The sequence below is a fragment of the Vulpes lagopus genome, chromosome 15 (assembly GCF_018345385.1).
Source record: "Vulpes lagopus strain Blue_001 chromosome 15, ASM1834538v1, whole genome shotgun sequence".
Classification (NCBI taxonomy): domain Eukaryota; kingdom Metazoa; phylum Chordata; class Mammalia; order Carnivora; family Canidae; genus Vulpes; species Vulpes lagopus.
This window is the reverse complement of record NC_054838.1, coordinates 8,878,955-8,898,845: the sequence shown is the minus strand read 5'-3', so window position 1 is coordinate 8,898,845 and position 19,891 is coordinate 8,878,955. Positions and strand designations below refer to the sequence as shown.

Sequence of the window (19,891 nt, the reverse complement as noted above, 5' to 3'; positions counted from 1 at the left end):
AGGGAGCCTGCTTCTCCCTCTGCCTGTGTCTCTGCCTCTCTCTCTGCGTCTCTCATGAATAAACAAATAAAATCTTAAAAAAAAAAAAAAGAAGGGCGGGAGGGGATCACAATTTAGATCAGTGCAGCACATGGGACACCAGGGGTTTTGTGTCAAAATGCAGATTCGTTTCCATAGGTCTGGGGTGGGACCTTAGATAATACAACTCCAATAAGATCTCAGGTATCATCAGTGCTGCTGGTCTGAAAGCCACAGGCTGAGTAGTAAAGATTTAGGATACAGGCTCTGTAAATAGACTGCCTTACTTCAAATCCTGCCTCCATTTATTAACAGTGTGGCTTTGGGCAAATTATGCAACTTCATCTGTAAAATGGTAGTAATGATAGTACCCAACATATAGGGTTAGGTAAAATTTAGTAAAAATTAGTCAAGTGTTTAGCTGAGCGCCTGGCACCTAGTAAGCATTCAATCAGTAAAGGTCAGTTGCTGGCGCTATGACCACCACTACTACTGGTATTATTATGACTACTACTGTATCATAACATTGCATGTATCTTGTATCAAAATATTAATATTTACAAAGAAAATGGAACAAAATTTCCATTTGGACAGTTTACAAAGGAGTACTGATAGTGAGATGGTAAAGAAACATGACTTTAAGGGGCCTTCTTGTACTTACCAAAACTCAACAAAATTGATAAAACTCAATACTGTTAAGGATGTCAAAAAATCAGATTGATGTGCATAACTGTTATGAGCAGCATAAATCTGCCTTTCTGAAGCGCAACTAGCAATATGTAATACATGCCATAAAGACCATTCATGCCCTCTGATTCACTAGTACTGTTTTTGAGATTATGTACACCTAAAAGAAAATTCAGAGGAGAAAATAAGCAACTCGTAAAGCAGTATTTATGGAAGGATTCTATTTAGTAACAAAGGAACTGAAAATAGTTCAAATTCCAATTAAGAGGGATTGACTAGTTAGTATATTCAGATGGAGGGTGGAGGAAATGAAGCGAAGTCAAAAGTCAGCATATGTTGTTCTACACAGCCAGCTTTTAAAATTTTCTAGCTCCCTGGATATAATTTAATTATTTACTAAAGTAGAACCTATCTCTGAGACATATGCGAGTCTGAAGTAAAAAGGAAAGAACTTAGATGACAACATTTTAATAGAAAAGTAAAAACAAAATGTCAGCTACCAAATAAACAGAGAGGAACAGCTATTCTACGCTGGGCTACATCCCTGAAAAGACACAGACATGCTGTTACCATGATACTGGGACCCTGGAGGGTCTTTTGAACTTCTCTGGAAGGGAATTTAAGCTTTCCTGAAAATAATTTATATACAAAAAGATCTAGTAAAAAGGACTGATGAAAAAATAAAGAAATTTCAAGCTAGTGTAAAATATTAACTTAGAAATTATCTTTTTTTTTTTTAATTTTTTTTATTTTTTTATTTTTTTTATTTATGATAGTCAGAGAGAGAGAGGCAGAGACATAGGCAGAGGGAGAAGCAGGCTCCATGCACTGGGAGCCCGACGTGGGATTCGATCCCGGGTCTCCAGGATCGCGCCCTGGGCCAAAGGCAGGCGCCAAACCGCTGCGCCACCCAGGGATCCCTAGAAATTATTATCTTAAGAGAATATAGAATAATTACACAAGAAAAGGCAATCTTTAAGAAAAAAATGTTAATTTTAGAAAGAGCTAAAATTAAGTATTACATTAAATAAGAGCTTAATTAAAGCAGCATGACTAAGAAAGCACAAAGGAATTGGTGACAAGTCAGATGAATGTCAGGTTGAGGTTTCCCTTGGAATAGGATGATGAGCCCATTGTTCAAATCACTTTTTAAAAAAAAAATTGTATTTATTTATTCATGAGAGACACAGAGAGGCAGAGACACAGGCAGAGGGAGAAGCAGGCTCCATGCAGAAGCCTGACGTGGGACTCGATCCTGGGACTCCAGGATCACGCCCTGGGCCGAAGGCAGGCGTTAAACCGCTGAGCCACCCAGGGATCCTGTTCAAATCTCTATCTATCTATCTATCTATCTATCTATCTATCTATCTATCTATCTATCTATCATCTATCTATATCTATCATCTATTTATTTCAAATAACTTTTTAAAAGCCTATTCCAAGTACTAATTAAGAAGCAATATTCCTGATGAGAGCTTTCAGTTTTTTGTTTTTTTGTGTTTTTTTTGCCAAGTTACTAAATACATTTTAAGGTAAAATGAGTTTTTTCCACATGACAAAATGAAGCCATTATTTCTTGTATGTTAAACACAAACTACCTAAAAGTCTAGCAATGTGATAGATGGATATCTAACCACTATGTTTACATACCTTTGCTGAGATTGCTAATGTGCAGGCAATACCCAGTTCTCCACCTCCAACCACAGTAATTTTATTGACGGTTTTATGCTCATGATTTACCCAGTTCTTTGAATTTATGTCTGAGACACCTAGAAATAAAAGTGAATTATCATGAGAGTTTTGAAATAATACCAAAAAATCTTTTTTAGCATCTTAAAAAAGTACACCAACCTTCAATAGCTTGGACAGAAAACATGATGCTACTCCATAAGCATTCAAAAATACTTGAACAAGTGAAATGCAAGACAAACAGGAATCTCAGTAAATATTCTCCTCAATAGAGCCTAAGACTAAAAAATAGGATTTCCATAATTCTGAAAAACATTCTGATTCTTACTGCTCTGGTCTATAAGGCAAAAATGTTCAATGCCTTACTGACTTTCATAAGTGTGGGTATCTGACTTATCCTCAATGAGAAACATGGAGAATCAGAGATTTTCTGGCCCAATATTGAATGAGGCAAAAAGATACTTAAGTATATAATGAAAAAGGTTTGGGATCATTAATATATATCAAGTAATTTTGAACAAACACAAATTGTTTTATCTGTCAGTATAAGAGTAAGCTTTCACATTTTAAGAAACCACATTCATTGGAACTATATGGTAACACCCTATGACAGATGTATAGGAAAGAATTTTTGATTCAACACAGATATGTACAGATACATGAATATTTTTATTTATAGAAATCCAGTAGCAGACAGTAAAAGATGTTAGTGAGAAAATGTAAATTCATAACTCTCTGATTAACAAAAAATACAAACCTTCAGTGATTTTTGCAATATAGGCTAGCAAGTCTACCTGCCGTGCCTCATCAGATGATGATAGAGAATACAGGGGAAGTTCCTCTTGAAACTTGGCAATCATTTCTTTAATTAGTCCAACAATGACAGATTTAGGCTGCAGAACACACACAAAAGGAAAAGTTATGCAAAAAATTTCCTAAAGAATACTACCTTCTTGGGACACCTGGGGGGCTCAGTGGTTGGGCGTCTGCCTTCGGCTTGGGGCGTGATCCTGGGGATCCGGGATTGAGTCCCACATTGGGCTCCTTACGGGGAGCCTGCTTTCTCCCTCTGCCTGCCTCTTTCTCTCTCTCTCTGTCTCTCTCATGAATGAATAAAATAAAATCTTAAAAAAAAAAAAAAAAGAATATTACCTTCTTAACCTATACATTATCTAAAGTTAACTAAAAGAAAGTTTTACATTATGCTCTTATTTTTGGAAAACTACCATACAAATTACATGATAGTATTAACCGAAAAATTACTTAATTCTTTTAACTGAAAATTAGAGAAATGCTAGTCTACATCTCCGAAAGATGAGAAAATAACATGAATGTGCTTATAGCAAAGTACTTATATGTTCAGGAACCATCTGCCTATCTTTTTATTTGACTTTTTAAAGTAATTTTATTTGAGAGAGAGAGAAAGAGAGAGAGAGAGAGAGAACCGAGCAGGGGGAGGGGCAAAGGGAGAGGGAGAAGCAGGCTCTTCACTGGGCAGGGAACGGAGGTGAATGAGGGGCTCCATCCCAGGATCCTGAGATCATGACCTGAGCTGAAGGCAGATAGATGCTTAACCGACTGAGACATCCAGGTGCACCCCCCCCCCTTATTTTACTTATTTAATTGTGAAATAATTGCAGACTTACAGAAAAGTTGCAAAAAAGTACAATGAATTTTCATATATTCTTCACCCAGATCACTCAAATGTTAACATTTTAGCACATATTTTCTCAGTCTCTTTCCCTCTCCATATTTTTCTGAACCAACTGAGAATAAATTGCAGATCCAATACCTTTTCACCCCTAAATATGTTAGTAAATATTGTCTAAAATATAGGTCTAACACAGCACATTGAATCTCTTATGGAAAATGTCTGTAATCCTTGGTCTAGACATTTCTAGATTCCTTCAACTCCAAAATTCTGTGTAATTGTACTACATAATTATAATTCCAACCACACGAGGAACTTAAAGTTACTGTAGTACTTTTAAATAGGACAATTTAAATAATGTAATGTCTTCTTAAGACTAGTTCTAATTCTATTTTTAAAAAAAGAGGGGCAGCCCCGGTGGCGCAGCGGTTTAGCACCTCCTGGAGACCCAGAATCGAGTCCCATGTCAGGCTCTCTGCATGGAGCCTGCTTCTCCCTCTGCCTCTGTCTCTGCCTCTCTCTCTCCCTGTGTGTCTCTATGAATAAATAAAATAATCTTAAAAATTAATTAATTAATTAATTAATTAAATTAAAAAAAAAAGAAAACTAGGGGCAGCTGGGTGGCTCAGTGGTTGAGCATCTGCCATCGGCTCACATGGTGATCTTGGGGTCCTGGGATTGAGTCCCATATCAAGCTCCCTGGAGGGGGCCTGCTTCTCCCTCTGCCTAAGTTTCTGCCTCTCTCTCTGTGTCTCTCATGAATAAATAAAATCTTTTTAAAAAATCTAGTTTTAGCGTATAATAAAAAGGTTCAGAATAGTAAAATGAAACCAATATTGTCTGAAGTCAAGCACAACCTCAGCTAGGCTATTATCTGAGTATTTACCATACAAACAAAACTATGAAAAGAGATGCAAGTGAAAATGAGAAAAGGGAAACAGGAAATATGAATTCCCACAATAGGCTAGAGATGTCAAAATACTGTTTGAGGATAGCTAAAAAAAAAAAAAAGGGTAAAAATGGATGGAGACAGAAGACAATTCAAAAAAGAAGGAACATACATGACTGATTAATATATGAGAAAGATTTCAATTTCTCAAATAACAGAAAAACATTAAAGTCCCTCCAACTGACAAATTTTTATTATGCCTAATTTATCACGTTGATCTCTCAATCTTATTTATTAAAATCACCAAATAATGCAAATGACCTACAAATTCATAAAGTAAAAGGTCAATGTTCCTCCACCTATTCTCCATTGCCAACTACTTGGTGTGCATCACTTCTTTTTGTATTTTATTTTTTTAAAGGTTTTATACATATTAAAAATACAGAAAAGTATAAAAACAAAGTAAAACATGCCCATAACTGCATGCTTTCTTATGAGATGTATATAAAATAAAAAGTTGTAATCCTAACACCATCCTTTACTCCAGCTATACTTGACCCTTGACCTATCTATCCCTGGTCTCTTTCAAGGATTCCTGTCCCACAACTTCTTGGATACGTATAAATATATTATAAATTATCCTTTCATAAAAATCTTACTTCCAAAAATGAGAACACATTATATACCCTTCTAAATAAATATATGGAGATAAGCAAAAGTTTGTTTTGTTTTAGTAATAATACTTTCTGCCAGAACATGGGTGCTGAAAAAGAGGTATTCTATGCTGATTTCAAGTGATCATAGACATACATTTTGTCCATCTTCTGGAGGCCAATTTGGCAATATGTAAGAATAGCCTTCAAAACATTTATAAACTTTGATCCAGTAATTCCATTCCTAGAGATTTATCATTACTAAATTATTAAAGATTTATGATATATACACCCTTATGTTTGCATATCTTTATCTTTAAGGATGCTCATTATTAAATTTCTAACAATAGAGCAATTTGTAAATACATAATGCCAATATCTTTATGTGGTATCAGGTAACCAATTAAAGACCATGTATTTTGAAAATATTGTTTAAAATGAGAAGTGCTCAGCATAATGGTAGATGAAAAAAATGCAGAAAACAAAACTGCATAATGTGAAAACTTATGAACTAAATAAACTAGTTCCATATATCACTGTGAATGAATTTTTAAAAATGTTCAGTTAAAACAAAACACATAACAGAAGGTTATATACAGTATGATTCAATTTACATAAAAGTAAAAAGCAGGCAAAACTACAAATAAATACATATATTACATAAGAATCTTTAATAAGGAGGGACTAAGAAATAGTGTCCATTATCTTGCCAGTAGCTTTTCATGTGCTTTATCAAGCAGTAAACAACCATAAAAAGAGGGGGAGCAAATAATAGTTGGTTCCAAATAATTGAGCTCCCAGTAATAGAGACAGCACTTCATGCAGGCTGCTTTTTGCCACTGGGGTTCTGGAACTTGGGTGACTCCAGGGAGCTCAATTTCAAATTACTTTTAAAGTTCATGTGAGAAATACCATTGAAAGAAAATTCAGTAACTTATTTGTACCATTAGGATAAAGAGAAATACTCAAAAAAATAAAGACTCATAAAAGAAAATCCAAATTGATCTTACATGGCTCCAGTTTTGAAGATAGGGCAAGTAAATTCTGCCTTTAGCATCCACATGTTTTCCAACTGAGATTCCCATGTTTGCGGTTGGCTTTAAGAAGCAAATGGGGGGAGCAAACGGGTGGGAATCCAAAATCCACAGACGAATTGGTATGTTATAGGTATTACCTATTTGAGACAAACACACTTTCAGACAATGACGAAGTATGCACATTACATTCATGATACAGCAAGGTGGCATTTTAAGATTTGTAGTTTAGGGGATCCCTGGGTGGCTCAGGGGTTTGGCGCCTGCCTTCAGCCCAGGGTGTCCCTGTATGGAGCTGTTGTGCTCAAGATCGCGAATCTGAGAAACCACCAAGGAGCCGACACCGATGCAAACACACGAGAGTTTATTTACAAGCTCGAGCTTGGGTCTGAGTATATCTGACACAGCGGTACAGTACAGGGACTCAGGGACTTGGACCCTGAGACTAAGAGGCGTAGCAGCTTTATAGGGGCCAATGGCCAATGGGATACGCAGAAAGTTGCACAGTGGTAGGTCCACAAGCAGGTGGCCGATTGAATTACATTTTACCTTAGTCCTGCTCTGCTTGTCCAGGGGTAGGGGATTTTTGTTAAATTTCCTGGGTCCCACAGGAGCCTGCTTCTCCCTCTGCCTGTGTCTCTGCCTCTCTCTCTCTCTCTCTCTCTCTCTCTCTCTGTCTCTCATGAATAAAATCTTAAAAAAAATAAGATCTGTAGTTAAGTGTATATGTAAAGGATTTGTATAAATCAAGGCCTACTTCTCCATTTTCATGTTCCCATGGTGTAAAGCACCAGCATAACACTTGAAGAAAGTTAAATAAGACAATGGCCAGTTCATCTAATTAAATTCAATAAATATTTACAGGAGCTACTATGCCAGGAATTTGGGATACAGCATCTTTTCTACATAACCTTCTTTGTTCCACCCAAATGGAGCTATTGCAACTCTTTTGAAAAGCAGCAGACACTTCTATTTTTATACTTATTCTGCACTGAAGTTATCTCCTTACAGGTCTGTGTTTCCTTTCACATTGTAAACTTCCAGGGGATTATGTATTATTCATTTCTAGATCCCCTGCATCAAGTATAGTGCCTAACATACTGTCTGACAAGAAGTTTCTTATATAAGAGTGAATGAACAAATTAAAAATGGATGAATTGGGATCCCTGGGTGGCGCAGCGGTTTGGCGCCTGCCTTTGGCCCAGGGCGCGATCCTGGAGACCCAGGATCGAATCCCACGTCGGGCTCCCGGTGCATGGAGCCTGCTTCTCCCTCTGCCGGTGTCTCTGCCTCTCTCTCTCTCTCTGTGACTATCATAAATAAATAAAAAAAAATTTTAAAAAAATGGATGAATTAACAAAGATGAATTTGATACATTTGATACTGACCTTCAAGTTCCTCATTAATTGCGAATGAGCTGGGTTAGGTAACATAGAACGTAGACCTGAAAATAACCTTATCAGTCCCCTTGTCTAGTGGTTCTTAAATTATGGCATACCAAGAGACAGGCATGCATGCTTTTCCATTGTTAACCATGTACATACATTATGCCTACTGAGAACAAAAGCCACGTACATACATTATGCCCACTGACTGCCCTGATTGCCAGGAAGCCCAAAGCTAAACCTAATAAAAATGCAAAACCAAACTTAAACTACAAATCTGATCAGTTACCTTAGCTGTTCTACTGTATCTTCTGATAGTCATTCCTGCTTTCATAGTCTTACTGCATGTCTTTCACCGTATTTATGAATATGGCTGCTCAGGAGCAAGAATGTCTAGGTTCAAATTCTAGTTTTACCCATGACTAGCTATATGATTTTAGGCAAATTCCTTAACTTTTCTGTGCTTCAATTCCTTAATCTATAAAACGGTAATAATAATAGCTCCTACCCCACAAGGTTGCTCTGAGGATGGAATTAGTTAAGATATGTAAAATGCTTAGAAAAATACATGACATGGTACCACGTAGGGTTGGCAATTTTTGCAATATACCTAAAACCCATTTTGGAAATAGGCCGGGTCTAAATTAAAAGTTTTATTTTCCACTGCAATCCTTTTCTTGCTAAGGAAATCCTCCTCCCGCTGACAGCTTTTCTCATCTTGCTTCCTCTCTAAGGATACAATGATACTCAGCCATATCTGCATGGTAGACTCACTTAAGGTACTTGGAAACATCCCAATAGCCAGGCCACTCCCCCAAAGTTACTGATTCAGTGGGATGGGGTGTGGATAGAATTTTTTTAAAAGCTTCCCATGTAAGGGGATTCCTGGGTGGCGCAGCGGTTTGGTGCCTGCCTTTGGCCCAGGGCGCGATCCTGGAGACCCGGGATCGAATCCCACATCGGGCTCCTGGTGCATGGAGCCTGCTTCTCCCTCTGCCTGTGTCTCTGCCTCTCTCTCTCTCTCTGTGACAATCATAAATAAATAAAAAAATTAAAAAAAAAAAAAGCTTCCCATGTAATTCTAATGTGCAGGTAGGATTGAAAATCAGTATAGAAATGTCCTGATACTTGTGGGTCTATTTTTTCCTATCAGTTCTCAGAATCACACTCCTCCTCTACTTTTGTCTCAGTTTTAAAAACAATTTTAAAAACAGATATAATGGACATACAACATTAGTTTCACTGTACAACATAATGACTTGTTATTACCACAATATTATTGTGGTAATTACCACTTGTTATTACCATAATTACTTGTATTTACCCCAAAATGATCCATAAGTCTAGTTAATATCTGTCGCCATAGTGTCTAAGTATTTACAATTTGGGTATAAGCATAGCTATTGATGATAGATAATTCTATGATTATGAAGTCATGTGATCATAGCACCACAAAGTGACTGACAGGTACTGAGACACACCATCAAATTCCTCCAGAAGTACTCTGTCGAATGTTATATACTCTCTAAAGTAGTGTTTTTCAAATTGTGGCCACAATAATTAATTTGGTAGGGTCACAAAATTAATTTAGTAGGCTGCAAGCAATATTTTAAAATGGAATTGAAAAGAAAATAGAATATATGACAGGTAGTATAGTGTTTCATATACGTGTATATAGTGTGTATGTGTGCATGTGTATGCTAGCTATGTATATAAAACTATTTATTATGCGTCACAATCAAAACATTAGAAAGCCACTGTTCTAGACCATGCAGATTTTTTTTTGTTTCATAATATTGCTGAAGAAGTAGGACAAATCCTGATGGTGCCACTAATCACTACACATTAAAGAAAAGGAATGTCTATTGATGGTATCTTCCTAATTGATCAAGGATCTGCTGCCTCCTGCAATGCGCCTCCCCAGCAACATCCATGCATTTGAATAGCCCATGCTTGGCAAAGCAACCAGTGAACAGGATTCCTGTGTCTAACTGGTAAGATTCACTATTGATTTGTTCTCTTCTTCCTTCTTTCCCATTCTTTTTGGTCGACAAATGTCCTGCCTTGTACCCTGCCCATTTAGGTTTCAGTAATTCATTACCAAAGAGTCAGAACTGCTGGTAGAGTTCTTGGATCTGAAGTAATTATATCATAAAAATATAATTTAACTTAGCTGTAAGTAAAGTTCAGATGGGTATCATCTTATTAAGATGAATACACATCTCTAAATGAGTGGATGAAGAAAAAGTGTCATCACAACCTTGACACTATCTTGAAGATAATAAATAATCTAGAAAATGTCTGCAAGTATACATAAGGAAATACTGATGGAAGATTTATTCGGGAAATTAGGACTGGGTGGAAAGTTAGGTATAAGCTTAACCACTTCCTTTCTCAATTGTTTAAATTGTTTTAGCGTGAGTATATATTATTATTATACTAATAAAACTAGAAAGTGAAAAATATAGGCAGACAATTAATAATTTATTAAACATTTATTATGTGCCAGGCATTATGCCAAGAGCTTTACTTACAGTAATTCATTTAATCCTAATTTTATTTTATTTTATTTTTTTAAAATTTTTTTTAAATTTATTTATGATAGTCACACAGAGAGAGAGAGAGAGGCAGAGACATAGGCAGAGGGAGAAGCAGGCTTCATGCACTGGGAGCCCAATGTGGGATTCGATCCCGGGTCTCCAGGATCGCGCCCTGGGCCAAAGGCAGGCGCCAAACTGCTGCACCACCCAGGGATCCCCTAATCCTCCTAATTTTAGAGTGAGGCTCTATTATTGTACCATTTTACAGACAAGAGAGATAATACATTCTGACTTTCTGATCAACAGGAAATAACTAGCGTGGATTATATTGAGTTGATATAATTCTACTCAAAAGCAAAGAAGAAAAAAGAATGTACTGAAAAAATGAAGATACTGCAGGTACCATTACTACCTTGGAAGACCCAGTGTGAGAATCAGTGAAATAACTTCTTGGCTCTTGGAGACGCAGAATGCCAATGAGGGTCATCATACCAATGATATTAAAGTAAGTTTTATGCCTTCCTGTTACTTTCCCACATTGTCCTTGAAACTGAAATGCTACTAAGCTGTGATTCATTTAAATTCATGAGCTCCTCTGTAAAATATAACTGCCCTTGACATCACTGGGGTGGCTAATAGGAATGAAGTCAATCAACCAATCAATCATTGGGGTGGGCAATAATTCTCTCTCTCTCTCTTTTTTAACACCTAATCATAATAAATGCAGAACACAGGTAATGGGGATCATATCTGAATAAAGGTGTTGAGGCAGCTAGAAAAGAGTCTGAGAGCTTGGCAGGAGAAAAGGAGGAAAATAAAAATTCTTCAAATTCTGCAGAGCTCACTGCTATCTACTTTCATCTCCAACCACATTCCTATGTATAAAAACCAAACTGAATTCCTATGCACTTCCTGTGGCAAAGGAGGTGTCACGGTGGGACATGAACAGAGGCAGAATAAAACATGAGTGAGCCCCAGGCAATAAGTCATCACGGAGGGGAAGAAATTAGAAAGGGTTTGTAAAAGTCTAGGGAATACCATACGAAGCACTTACTTTGAAAAAAAGTCCCCCAAAATATAGCTTCTGGGCGTCTTTTTGGGGGCAGAATATTCCCATAGTCTAGAATTGAATCTTTTGCAAAGGAGCAAACTCTCCCCATTTGTTTTCAGACCCTCCTCAGCCCATTTTTAAGGGCACTTCCTCTCTCAAATGCCCAGCAAATTCCTTTGGTAGTCAGTAATCAAATAAATGAACTTGACCTTCAACAAACATTTATCAAGCATTTTCTATAAACACAACACTGTGTATTAGTGATTTTGGATAACATCCTTCCTGGGATTATTTGCATTTTAAAAGAGGAATAAATTTTTAGTTGTGGAATTTCAGGCACCCCTTCAGAGACATATATTAGAACCAATGCTTCACTGGTGTTCTTTACATCGTATTATATAAGCAATCACCTATGATACCTATCTGAAAGGTTAGTCCTGTTGAACACTGATGGAAGTAGGTCTGCACATATAGGAAGAATTAAGTATAGGGGAGCTAGTGATGTTTCGTTTTGCTAGGCAAACACTTAACTATTTTAACCTGTCAGGCTACCTGAAAAGATGTTGCTTCCTTTGAGCTATAATGACCCCCAAATGTACTATTGGAGTTTCAAGTTATAGCCTAATACCAGCTGTGTGGTCTTAGGTAAATCACTTGACTAGGCTAAGATTCAGTTTCACCCATAGAATGGGGACATCATACAGAGGAGAAGGGAGAGGAATAAAACATTGATGCAGTGGAGAAAAAGGTGCGACCCTTGCATTTTACTAGGGAAAGCAAAGTGAACTCTCCAAGGAGCAGGTCTGTGTCTGTGCAGGGGCTCAGGGCATGCTGCTCAAGATGGGCCACTTTGCCATAAAGATTATTTTGAGTTAAAAGTAATTGAAATACAGCAGATGCTGGAAAAGCTGTCTCCCTCTCAAATGCCTATATTTACTCTGGAAAAAAGGGTATATTCCAGGAAGAGTACTCTTTTTTTATATATAAATTTATTTTTTATTGGTGTTCAATTTGCCAACATATAGAATAACACCCAGTGCTCATCCCATCAAGTGCCCCCCTCAGTGCCCATCACCCAGTCACCCCCACCCCCCACCCTCCTCCCCTTCCACCACCCCTAGTTTGTTTCCCAGAGTTAGGAGTCTCTCATGTTCTGTCTCCCTTTCTGATATTTCCCACTCATTTTTTCTCCTTTCCCCTTTATCCCCTTTCACTATTTTTTATATTCCCCAAATGAATGAGACCATATAATGTTTGTCCTTCTCTGATTGACTTATTTCACTCAGCATAATACCCTCCAGTTCCACATCGAAGCAAATGGTGGGTATTTGTCATTTCTAATGGCTGAGTAGTATTCTATTGTATACATAAACCACATCTTCTTTATCTATTCACAGGAAGAGTACTCTTAATAGAGACTCCCCTTTACCTAAAAACATTATCTGCATAATAGGGCAATATTTGTTTTTCCAAGCATCTCCTTTCCCCTCTTGCTAATGGTCTTTCTCCCTTTTGTGTCCACAGGCCTCTTCCCTTTCCTTAGCTCACAAAAACTTCATGCTACCTCACTGTCTTTGGAATCGCACGTCTGTGTGCATTCCTCATATGCGTGCCTATTAAATTCGAATTTCTCCTTTTCATCTGTCTCATGTCAATTTGATTTGAAATCCAGCTAAAAGGACCACAGGGCAGAGGAAGGTCTTCCTCCCCAACGTCTGTCTTACTCTCTCCTCTGTACCCCAGCACCTAGCAGAGTATAGGCACATAGTTGGCACTCAGTAAGTACTTGTTGAACTGAATTGAATTTGTAGATATTAAGCTAGGCCACCTTGAATGGGACGGCATTCTGCTATATCCAATAAGGTTCTATACAGGTCATATATACATACATGTGAAAATACTTTGAGAATGTTATGGAACTAAACAAATATAAGTTCTTGTGAAACTGCTCTTTTACAAAATTCCCACATTTTCTCACTTACCCTGGTACATGACAGGAATAGTGCCAGTGAAATTCAGCAGGTCTTTCTGGGAACTATCTTTGAATACTGAAAGAAAAAAAAAGCCCCAAAATATGTACTCAAAAATAGAAAAAACAATATTAAAGTTTGTTCATGCACATACACATATACAGAAGCACACATAATTTCTAAAGTTCATCATCTAGGAATCTGTAAATATATTGACAAGAGGAAATTACTATATATTGTTTTCTTAGGAAGCCAAGAGGACAGCTGAGAGCACAAAGCGCTTTGACATAGAAATCCCAGGTTCCAGGATGCCTGGGTAGCTCAGCAGTTGAGCATCTGCCTTTGACTCAGGGTGTGATCGTGGATTCTCAGGCTTGAGTCCTGCACCGGTCTCCCTACAGGGAGCCTGCTTCTCCCTCTGCCTGTGTTTCTGCCTCTCTTCCTGTGTCTCTCATGAATAAATAAATAAAATCTTTAAAAAAAAAAAGAAATTCCAGGTTCTAGGCCTACTTTTCCCACTCAGACACATGCAAGGTTTGGTTACTTCAATCTCTTTGACCTTCAGTTTCATCATCTGTAAAATAAAGATACTGTATCATAAAGTTGTCATAAGGATCAAATGAGATAATGTGAAAACACATCTAAGAAGTTTAGGATTTTAAAATGTGGGGGCATTATCAAATAATTGTCATGTGTAACAAATCAGTTATAATTACTTTCAGATACCAGACAATAACTTTATAATCAGAAAAAAAATGTTAGCTTCAGTTTTTATATTTATTTAGCTTCAGTTTTTATTTTTTTTATTTTTTATTTTTTTTAAATTTTTTAATTTATTTATGATAGTCAGAGAGAGAGAGAGAGAGGCAGAGACACAGGCAGATGGAGAAGCAGGCTCCATGCACCGGGAGCCCGACGTGGGATTCGATCCCGGGTCTCCAGGATCGCGCCCTGGGCCAAAGGCAGGCGCCAAACCACTGCGCCACCCAGGGATCCCTAGCTTCAGTTTTTAAAGTGACCTTTTCAAAAGATTACTAATTATCTTCTTTGGTTTCTTTAACTCCATTATTCTCAACTTTCTTTCCACCTTCATGTCCCTGAAACTTCGACTTACCCATCAATGACCGGGACACAGTGGTTGAAAATTAAAGACCCTCATCTCTGAACTGAATATAGGAAACACTACCTCTGGTTTCTTTTTTTTTTTTTTTACCTTTTTTTTTTTTTTTTTACCTCTGGTTTCAAACTACCCAACTGCTTTGGGAGGTAGATAAGAATTAATTGGTATAATGAAGTTTTAATTTTAAGTCTTTATGTTGAAGAAAGACATTTAAAAGAACAAGCCATACGTGAACAACGGGCAAGACAGACATATGTACAAACCCGACTCCATCCCTAACTTCCTGTGCACTTGAGCAAGTTATTTAAACTCTTTGAGCCTCGGGTTCTTTATCTGAAAAATGAAGATGGTAACACCTCACAGCTTTGGTTGTAAAAAAAAATATGTAAGATAATGTGGATAAAACGTCTGGAAACATATCAGGCATTTAATAAATAGTAGCTGTTAACAGCCCCCGTCTCAGGCACTTCTGCAGCACCAAATAATGAGGTGCTAATCAAGAGAGGCTAGCAACAGCTGGGCTAGAATTTAATCATTTCTTCCACATATGAAAGTAGTATTCCTAAGAAATACTTCAACTACTCCTCAAATTTTCTAATACCTAAATCTGAGTGTACATTTCTAAATGCAACTAATTCAAATATAAAACATACCCACATACAACAAAGTCTCTCAAACCTGTGTGTTTTGACTAATCTGTGGGCTCTAAAATCAATTTAGTGAGTCTCAATCCACACTTGCTTTTAAATGAAATGGAATGGAATGGAAAATGCCAGAGTCTACACAGTCAGTTATGTGTCTACAGAGTCATGATATAAAACATTTCCGAGTTTGGGTTGTGGTCAGAAATTCTGAAAGACAGTGAAGTAAAATCTTCACTTCTAAGTAACTATACATTAACTAAAGATAATAACTAAACTTTGTTATTAATAATTGAGAATCAATCATATGGCAGGCAGAATAATGGCTTCCAAAGGTGCCCAATACCCTCATCCTTGGAACCTATAAATATGTTATTTTATTTGACAAAGAGACATTTTAGATGCAATTAAGCTAAGGACCCTGGGATGGGAAAATTATCCTATATTATTGGAGTAAGCCTAATATAATTACATTGGTCCTTAAAAGCAAAGATATGGCTATAGAAGGATGGTCAGAGAGATGCAACATTGCTAGCTTTGAAGATGGAGGAAAGAGATGAAGAGCTAAAGAATGTGGGTCACCATTAGACACTAAAAAAGGCAGGGAGGGGCACCTGGCTGGTTCAGTCAGTGGAGCATGACCTCTCTTGATCTCAGGGTCATCAGTTCGAGACCCACCTTGTATGTAGAGATTACTAATAGAAATAAACTTTAAAAAAAAAAAAAAAAAGGGGGGGGGTTTTTTTTGGGGGGGTTTTTTCCCGGGGGGCCGGGGGGGGGGTTTTTTTTTCCCCCCGGGGGCCCCCTTCCCCCTTTTTTTTTCTCTTTTTTTTTTTTTTTTTTTTTTTTTAAAAAAAAAAAAAAAAAAAAAAAAAAAGGGGGGGGTTCCCCAATTTTATGTTTCCCTTTTCCCCAAAAGGGGAAAAAGGTTTTTTGGGCCCCGGGGGCCCTTTTTTTTTTTTTTTTTTTTTTTTTTTTCTTTGGGGTTAAAAAAAATTTTTTTTTTAAAAAAAAATTAAAAAAAGGGGGGGGGGGGTTTTTTTTTCCCCCAACCCCCCCCTTCCCGGGAAAACCCCCCTTTTTCCCCCCCTTTTTTTTTTTTTTTTTTTTTGGGCCCGAAAAAAAAAATTTTTTTAAAAAAAAAAAAAAAAAGGGGGGTAAAATTTTTGGGGGGGGGGAAAAGGGGGTTTTTTTTTTTAAAAAAGGGGGGTTTTTTTTTTTCCCCCCCGGGGGGTTTTGGGGTTTTTTTTTTTTTTTTTTTTCCCTTTTTTTTGAAAAAAAAAAAAAAAAAAAAAATAAAAAAAGGGGGGGGAAAAAAATTTTTTTTTTGGGGGGCCCGGGCCCGGGTTTAACCCAAAAAAATTTTTTTAAACCCTTTTTTCCCCCCCCCCCGGGGTTTTCCCCCCCCCCCTTTTTTTCCCCCCCCCTTTTTTCCCCCCTTTTCCCGGGGAAAAAATAAAAAATTTAAAAAAAAAAATTTAAAAAAAAAAATTAAAAAAAAAAAAAAAAAAAAAAAAAAAATGGGCCCCGGTTTTTTTTTTTCCCCCGAACCCCTTTTCCCCCCCCCTTTGGGCCCCCGGGGGGGCCCCCCCCCGGGTTTCCCTTTTTTTTTCCCCTTTTTCCCCCCCCAAAAAAAAAAAAAAAAAAAAAAAAAAAAAAATTTTTTCCCAAAAAAAAGGGGAAAAAAAAAAAAAAAAAAAAAAAAAAAACCGGATGCCTTGGTGGCTCAGTTGGTTAAGCATTTGCCTTCAGCTCAGGTCATGATCTCACAGTTCTGAAATTGAGCCCCACAATGAGTCTGTTTATCCATCTCTCTGCCCCTCTCCCAGCTCATATGTATGCTCTCTCTTCCTCTAATAAATAAATAATCTTAAAAAAAGAATCTTTCTCAATCTGAAAATGAATTTGAGAAAACATTTGCATTTGCAATAGTATCAAAAAGAAAGAAACCATTTAGGAATAAATTTAACACGTAAACTTGCTGTAAAAACTACAAAACTTTGTTGAAAGAATTTATATCTAAGTAGAAGAAAGCCATCCCTGGTTAATAGATCAGAAGACTTACTATTGTTAAGATGGCAATATTCCCCAACAATCCTTATCAAAATCCCAGCTGGCTTTTTAAAAATTTGCACGATGGGATCCCTGGTGGCTCAGTGGTTTAGCGCCTGCCTTTGGCCCAGGGCGAGATCCTCGAGTCCCGGGATCGAAGGTCCGAAAGAGAAGCCATCCCTGGTATCAGAAGACTTACTATTGTTAAGATGGCAATATTCCCCAACAATCCTTATCAAAATCCCAGCTGGCTTTTTAAAAATTTGCACGATGGGATCCCTGGTGGCTCAGTGGTTTAGCGCCTGCCTTTGGCCCAGGGCGAGATCCTCGAGTCCCGGGATCGAGTCCCACATCGGGCTCCCTGCATGGAGCCTGATTCTCTCTCTGCCTGTGTCTCTGCCTCTCTCTCTCTCTCTCTGTGTGTCTCTCATGAATAAATAAATAAAATCTTAAAAAAATAAATAAAATAAAAATTTGCACAAAATTTACAAACTGATCTTAAAATTCATATGGAAATGCAAGAGACCTAGAACAGCCAAAAACAGTATTATAAAAGAACACATGGGACGCCTGGGTGGCTCAGCGGTTAAGTATCTGCCTTTGGTCCAGGGCGTGATCCTGGAGACCCGGGATCGAGTCCCACATCAGGCTTCCTGCATGGAGCCAGCTTCTCCCCCTACCTGTGTCTCTGCCTCTCTCTCTTCTGTCTCTCATAAATTAATAAAATCTTTTAAAAAAACACACAAAAGTTGAAGGATTTATACTGTAATTAAAAGATGGGCTGGGGGTGCCTAGGGGGCTCAGTCAAATAAGAGTCTCACTCTTGGTTTCGGCTCAGGTCACGATCTCAAGGGTTGTGGGGTCAAGTCCACTGTCAGGCTCTGTGTGCAACAGGATGTCTGCTTCAAGATTCTCTCTCTGCCCCTCTTCCCAACTCGCTCTCTCTTTCTCTCTTAAATAAATCTTTTTTTTTTTTTTAAAGGCAAGCCATAATAAAAAAAACAATAACAAGTATGGGAAAGGATGTAGAGAAATCAGAACCCCTGTGTACATAAACCCCTGCTGGTAAGAAAATGGTGTAGCTGCTCTGGAAAAGACTGGCAGTTCTTCAAAAGACTAAGCATAAAGCTACTATATGACCCAGGAATTCCATTCCGACTATGTAACCAAGAAAAGTGGAAACATATGTCCATAGTGTACACTATTGTTCAAAGCAGCATTATTCATAATAGACAACAAGTGAAAACAAGCCAAATCTCCATCAACTGATGGATAAAATGTGATATTTATAAAATGGAATACTCAGCCATAAAAAGAATAAAGAACACATACTCAGCCATAAAAATACATACTACAAGGATGAACCTTGAAAATGGTTATGCTAAGTGAAAGAAACCAGACACAAAAGGCCACATATTATAGATTTGTATATGAAATATCTAGAATAGGCAAATCCATGAAGCAGGAAGTAGATTAGTGGATGCCTAGGGTTATGAGAGATTGGGAGGAAATGGGGAATGACTGCTAATAGATTGTCTCCTCTCTCTGAGTCTTAAGCTTTTCAGACACTTTTTTTTTTTTTTAAAGATTTTACTGATTTATTCAAGACAGAGAGGCAGAGCCATAGGCAGAGGGAGAAGCAGGCTCCCTGAGGGGTGCCTGATGTGGGACTTGATCCCAGAACCCTGGGATCAGGCCCTGACTCAAAAGCACTCAACCACTGAGCCACCCAGGCGTCCTGCCTTAAGCTTTTCATTTGCAGAGGAGATATAGCTCCACTACCCCAACTTCAACAGGTACATACGATGACCTTGGGATTAACACATGTAACAGTGAGAACCTTTTTTTTTTTTTTAAGATTTTATTTATTTATTCATGAGAGACACAGAGAGAGAGGCAGAGACATAGGCAGAGGGAGGAGAAGCAGGCTCCATACAAGGAGCCCAATGTGGGACTCAATCCCAGAAATCCGGGATCAGGCCCTGAGCCAAAGGCAGACGCTCAACCGCTGAGCCACCCAGGCGTCCCTAAAAGTGACATCTTAAAAAAACATATACAACAGTAAGTACAGATAAGAAATGAAGAACCCACATAAAGCATATCTAAGTTAGAGAAAGGCCTCCAGGAACAGCTGCCTACAACCTACACTAAGAGTCTAGAATGGTACAGAAACTTAGAGGGAAGGGAAAAGAGCATTTTAAGATGGGTAAGAATTTGGCAGAAGAAAAAGCCTATGATTATTAACAACTTGAGGGCAGGAATCATCTCTTATTCATCTCTGTATCTCCCCACAGCACTTAGCACAGGGTATGCCTCTGATAAATATAGGCTGAGTGGATGGGAATTAATTCTGCAAAAAGGCAGACTTATATGAGTAGAGTGGATAGAGAAAGAAATTATGATCTACAGGACTGGATATCGAAACCAAGAACTGAGCAGTATTAACTACAGCAAGGTGAAATGAGGCCCAGATTTAGGGTGCCTGACGCAGTGCAAACAAAAGTGAATGAA

The 19,891-nt window shown here is 37.8% G+C and overlaps 1 protein-coding gene across 5 annotated transcripts in view; it reads right to left on the bottom strand.

The window, feature by feature from the left end:
- Positions 1–19,891, bottom strand: part of UEVLD (UEV and lactate/malate dehyrogenase domains) — a 50,544-nt gene that overhangs the window by 26,275 nt on the left and 4,378 nt on the right. For all 5 annotated transcript variants that reach the window (XR_005983868.1, XR_005983869.1, XM_041729758.1 and 2 more), the window contains exons 2-5: positions 13,580–13,645; positions 6,598–6,761; positions 3,152–3,287; positions 2,356–2,474 (exon numbers count right to left, since the gene is read on the bottom strand). Coding sequence is in view for 3 of the 5 variants with exons in the window: in XM_041729758.1 (XP_041585692.1) it covers positions 2,356–2,474; positions 3,152–3,287; positions 6,598–6,761; positions 13,580–13,645 (485 nt within the window). In the remaining 2 variants the exon portion in view is untranslated. The remainder of the gene's footprint in view (positions 1–2,355; positions 2,475–3,151; positions 3,288–6,597; positions 6,762–13,579; positions 13,646–19,891) is intronic.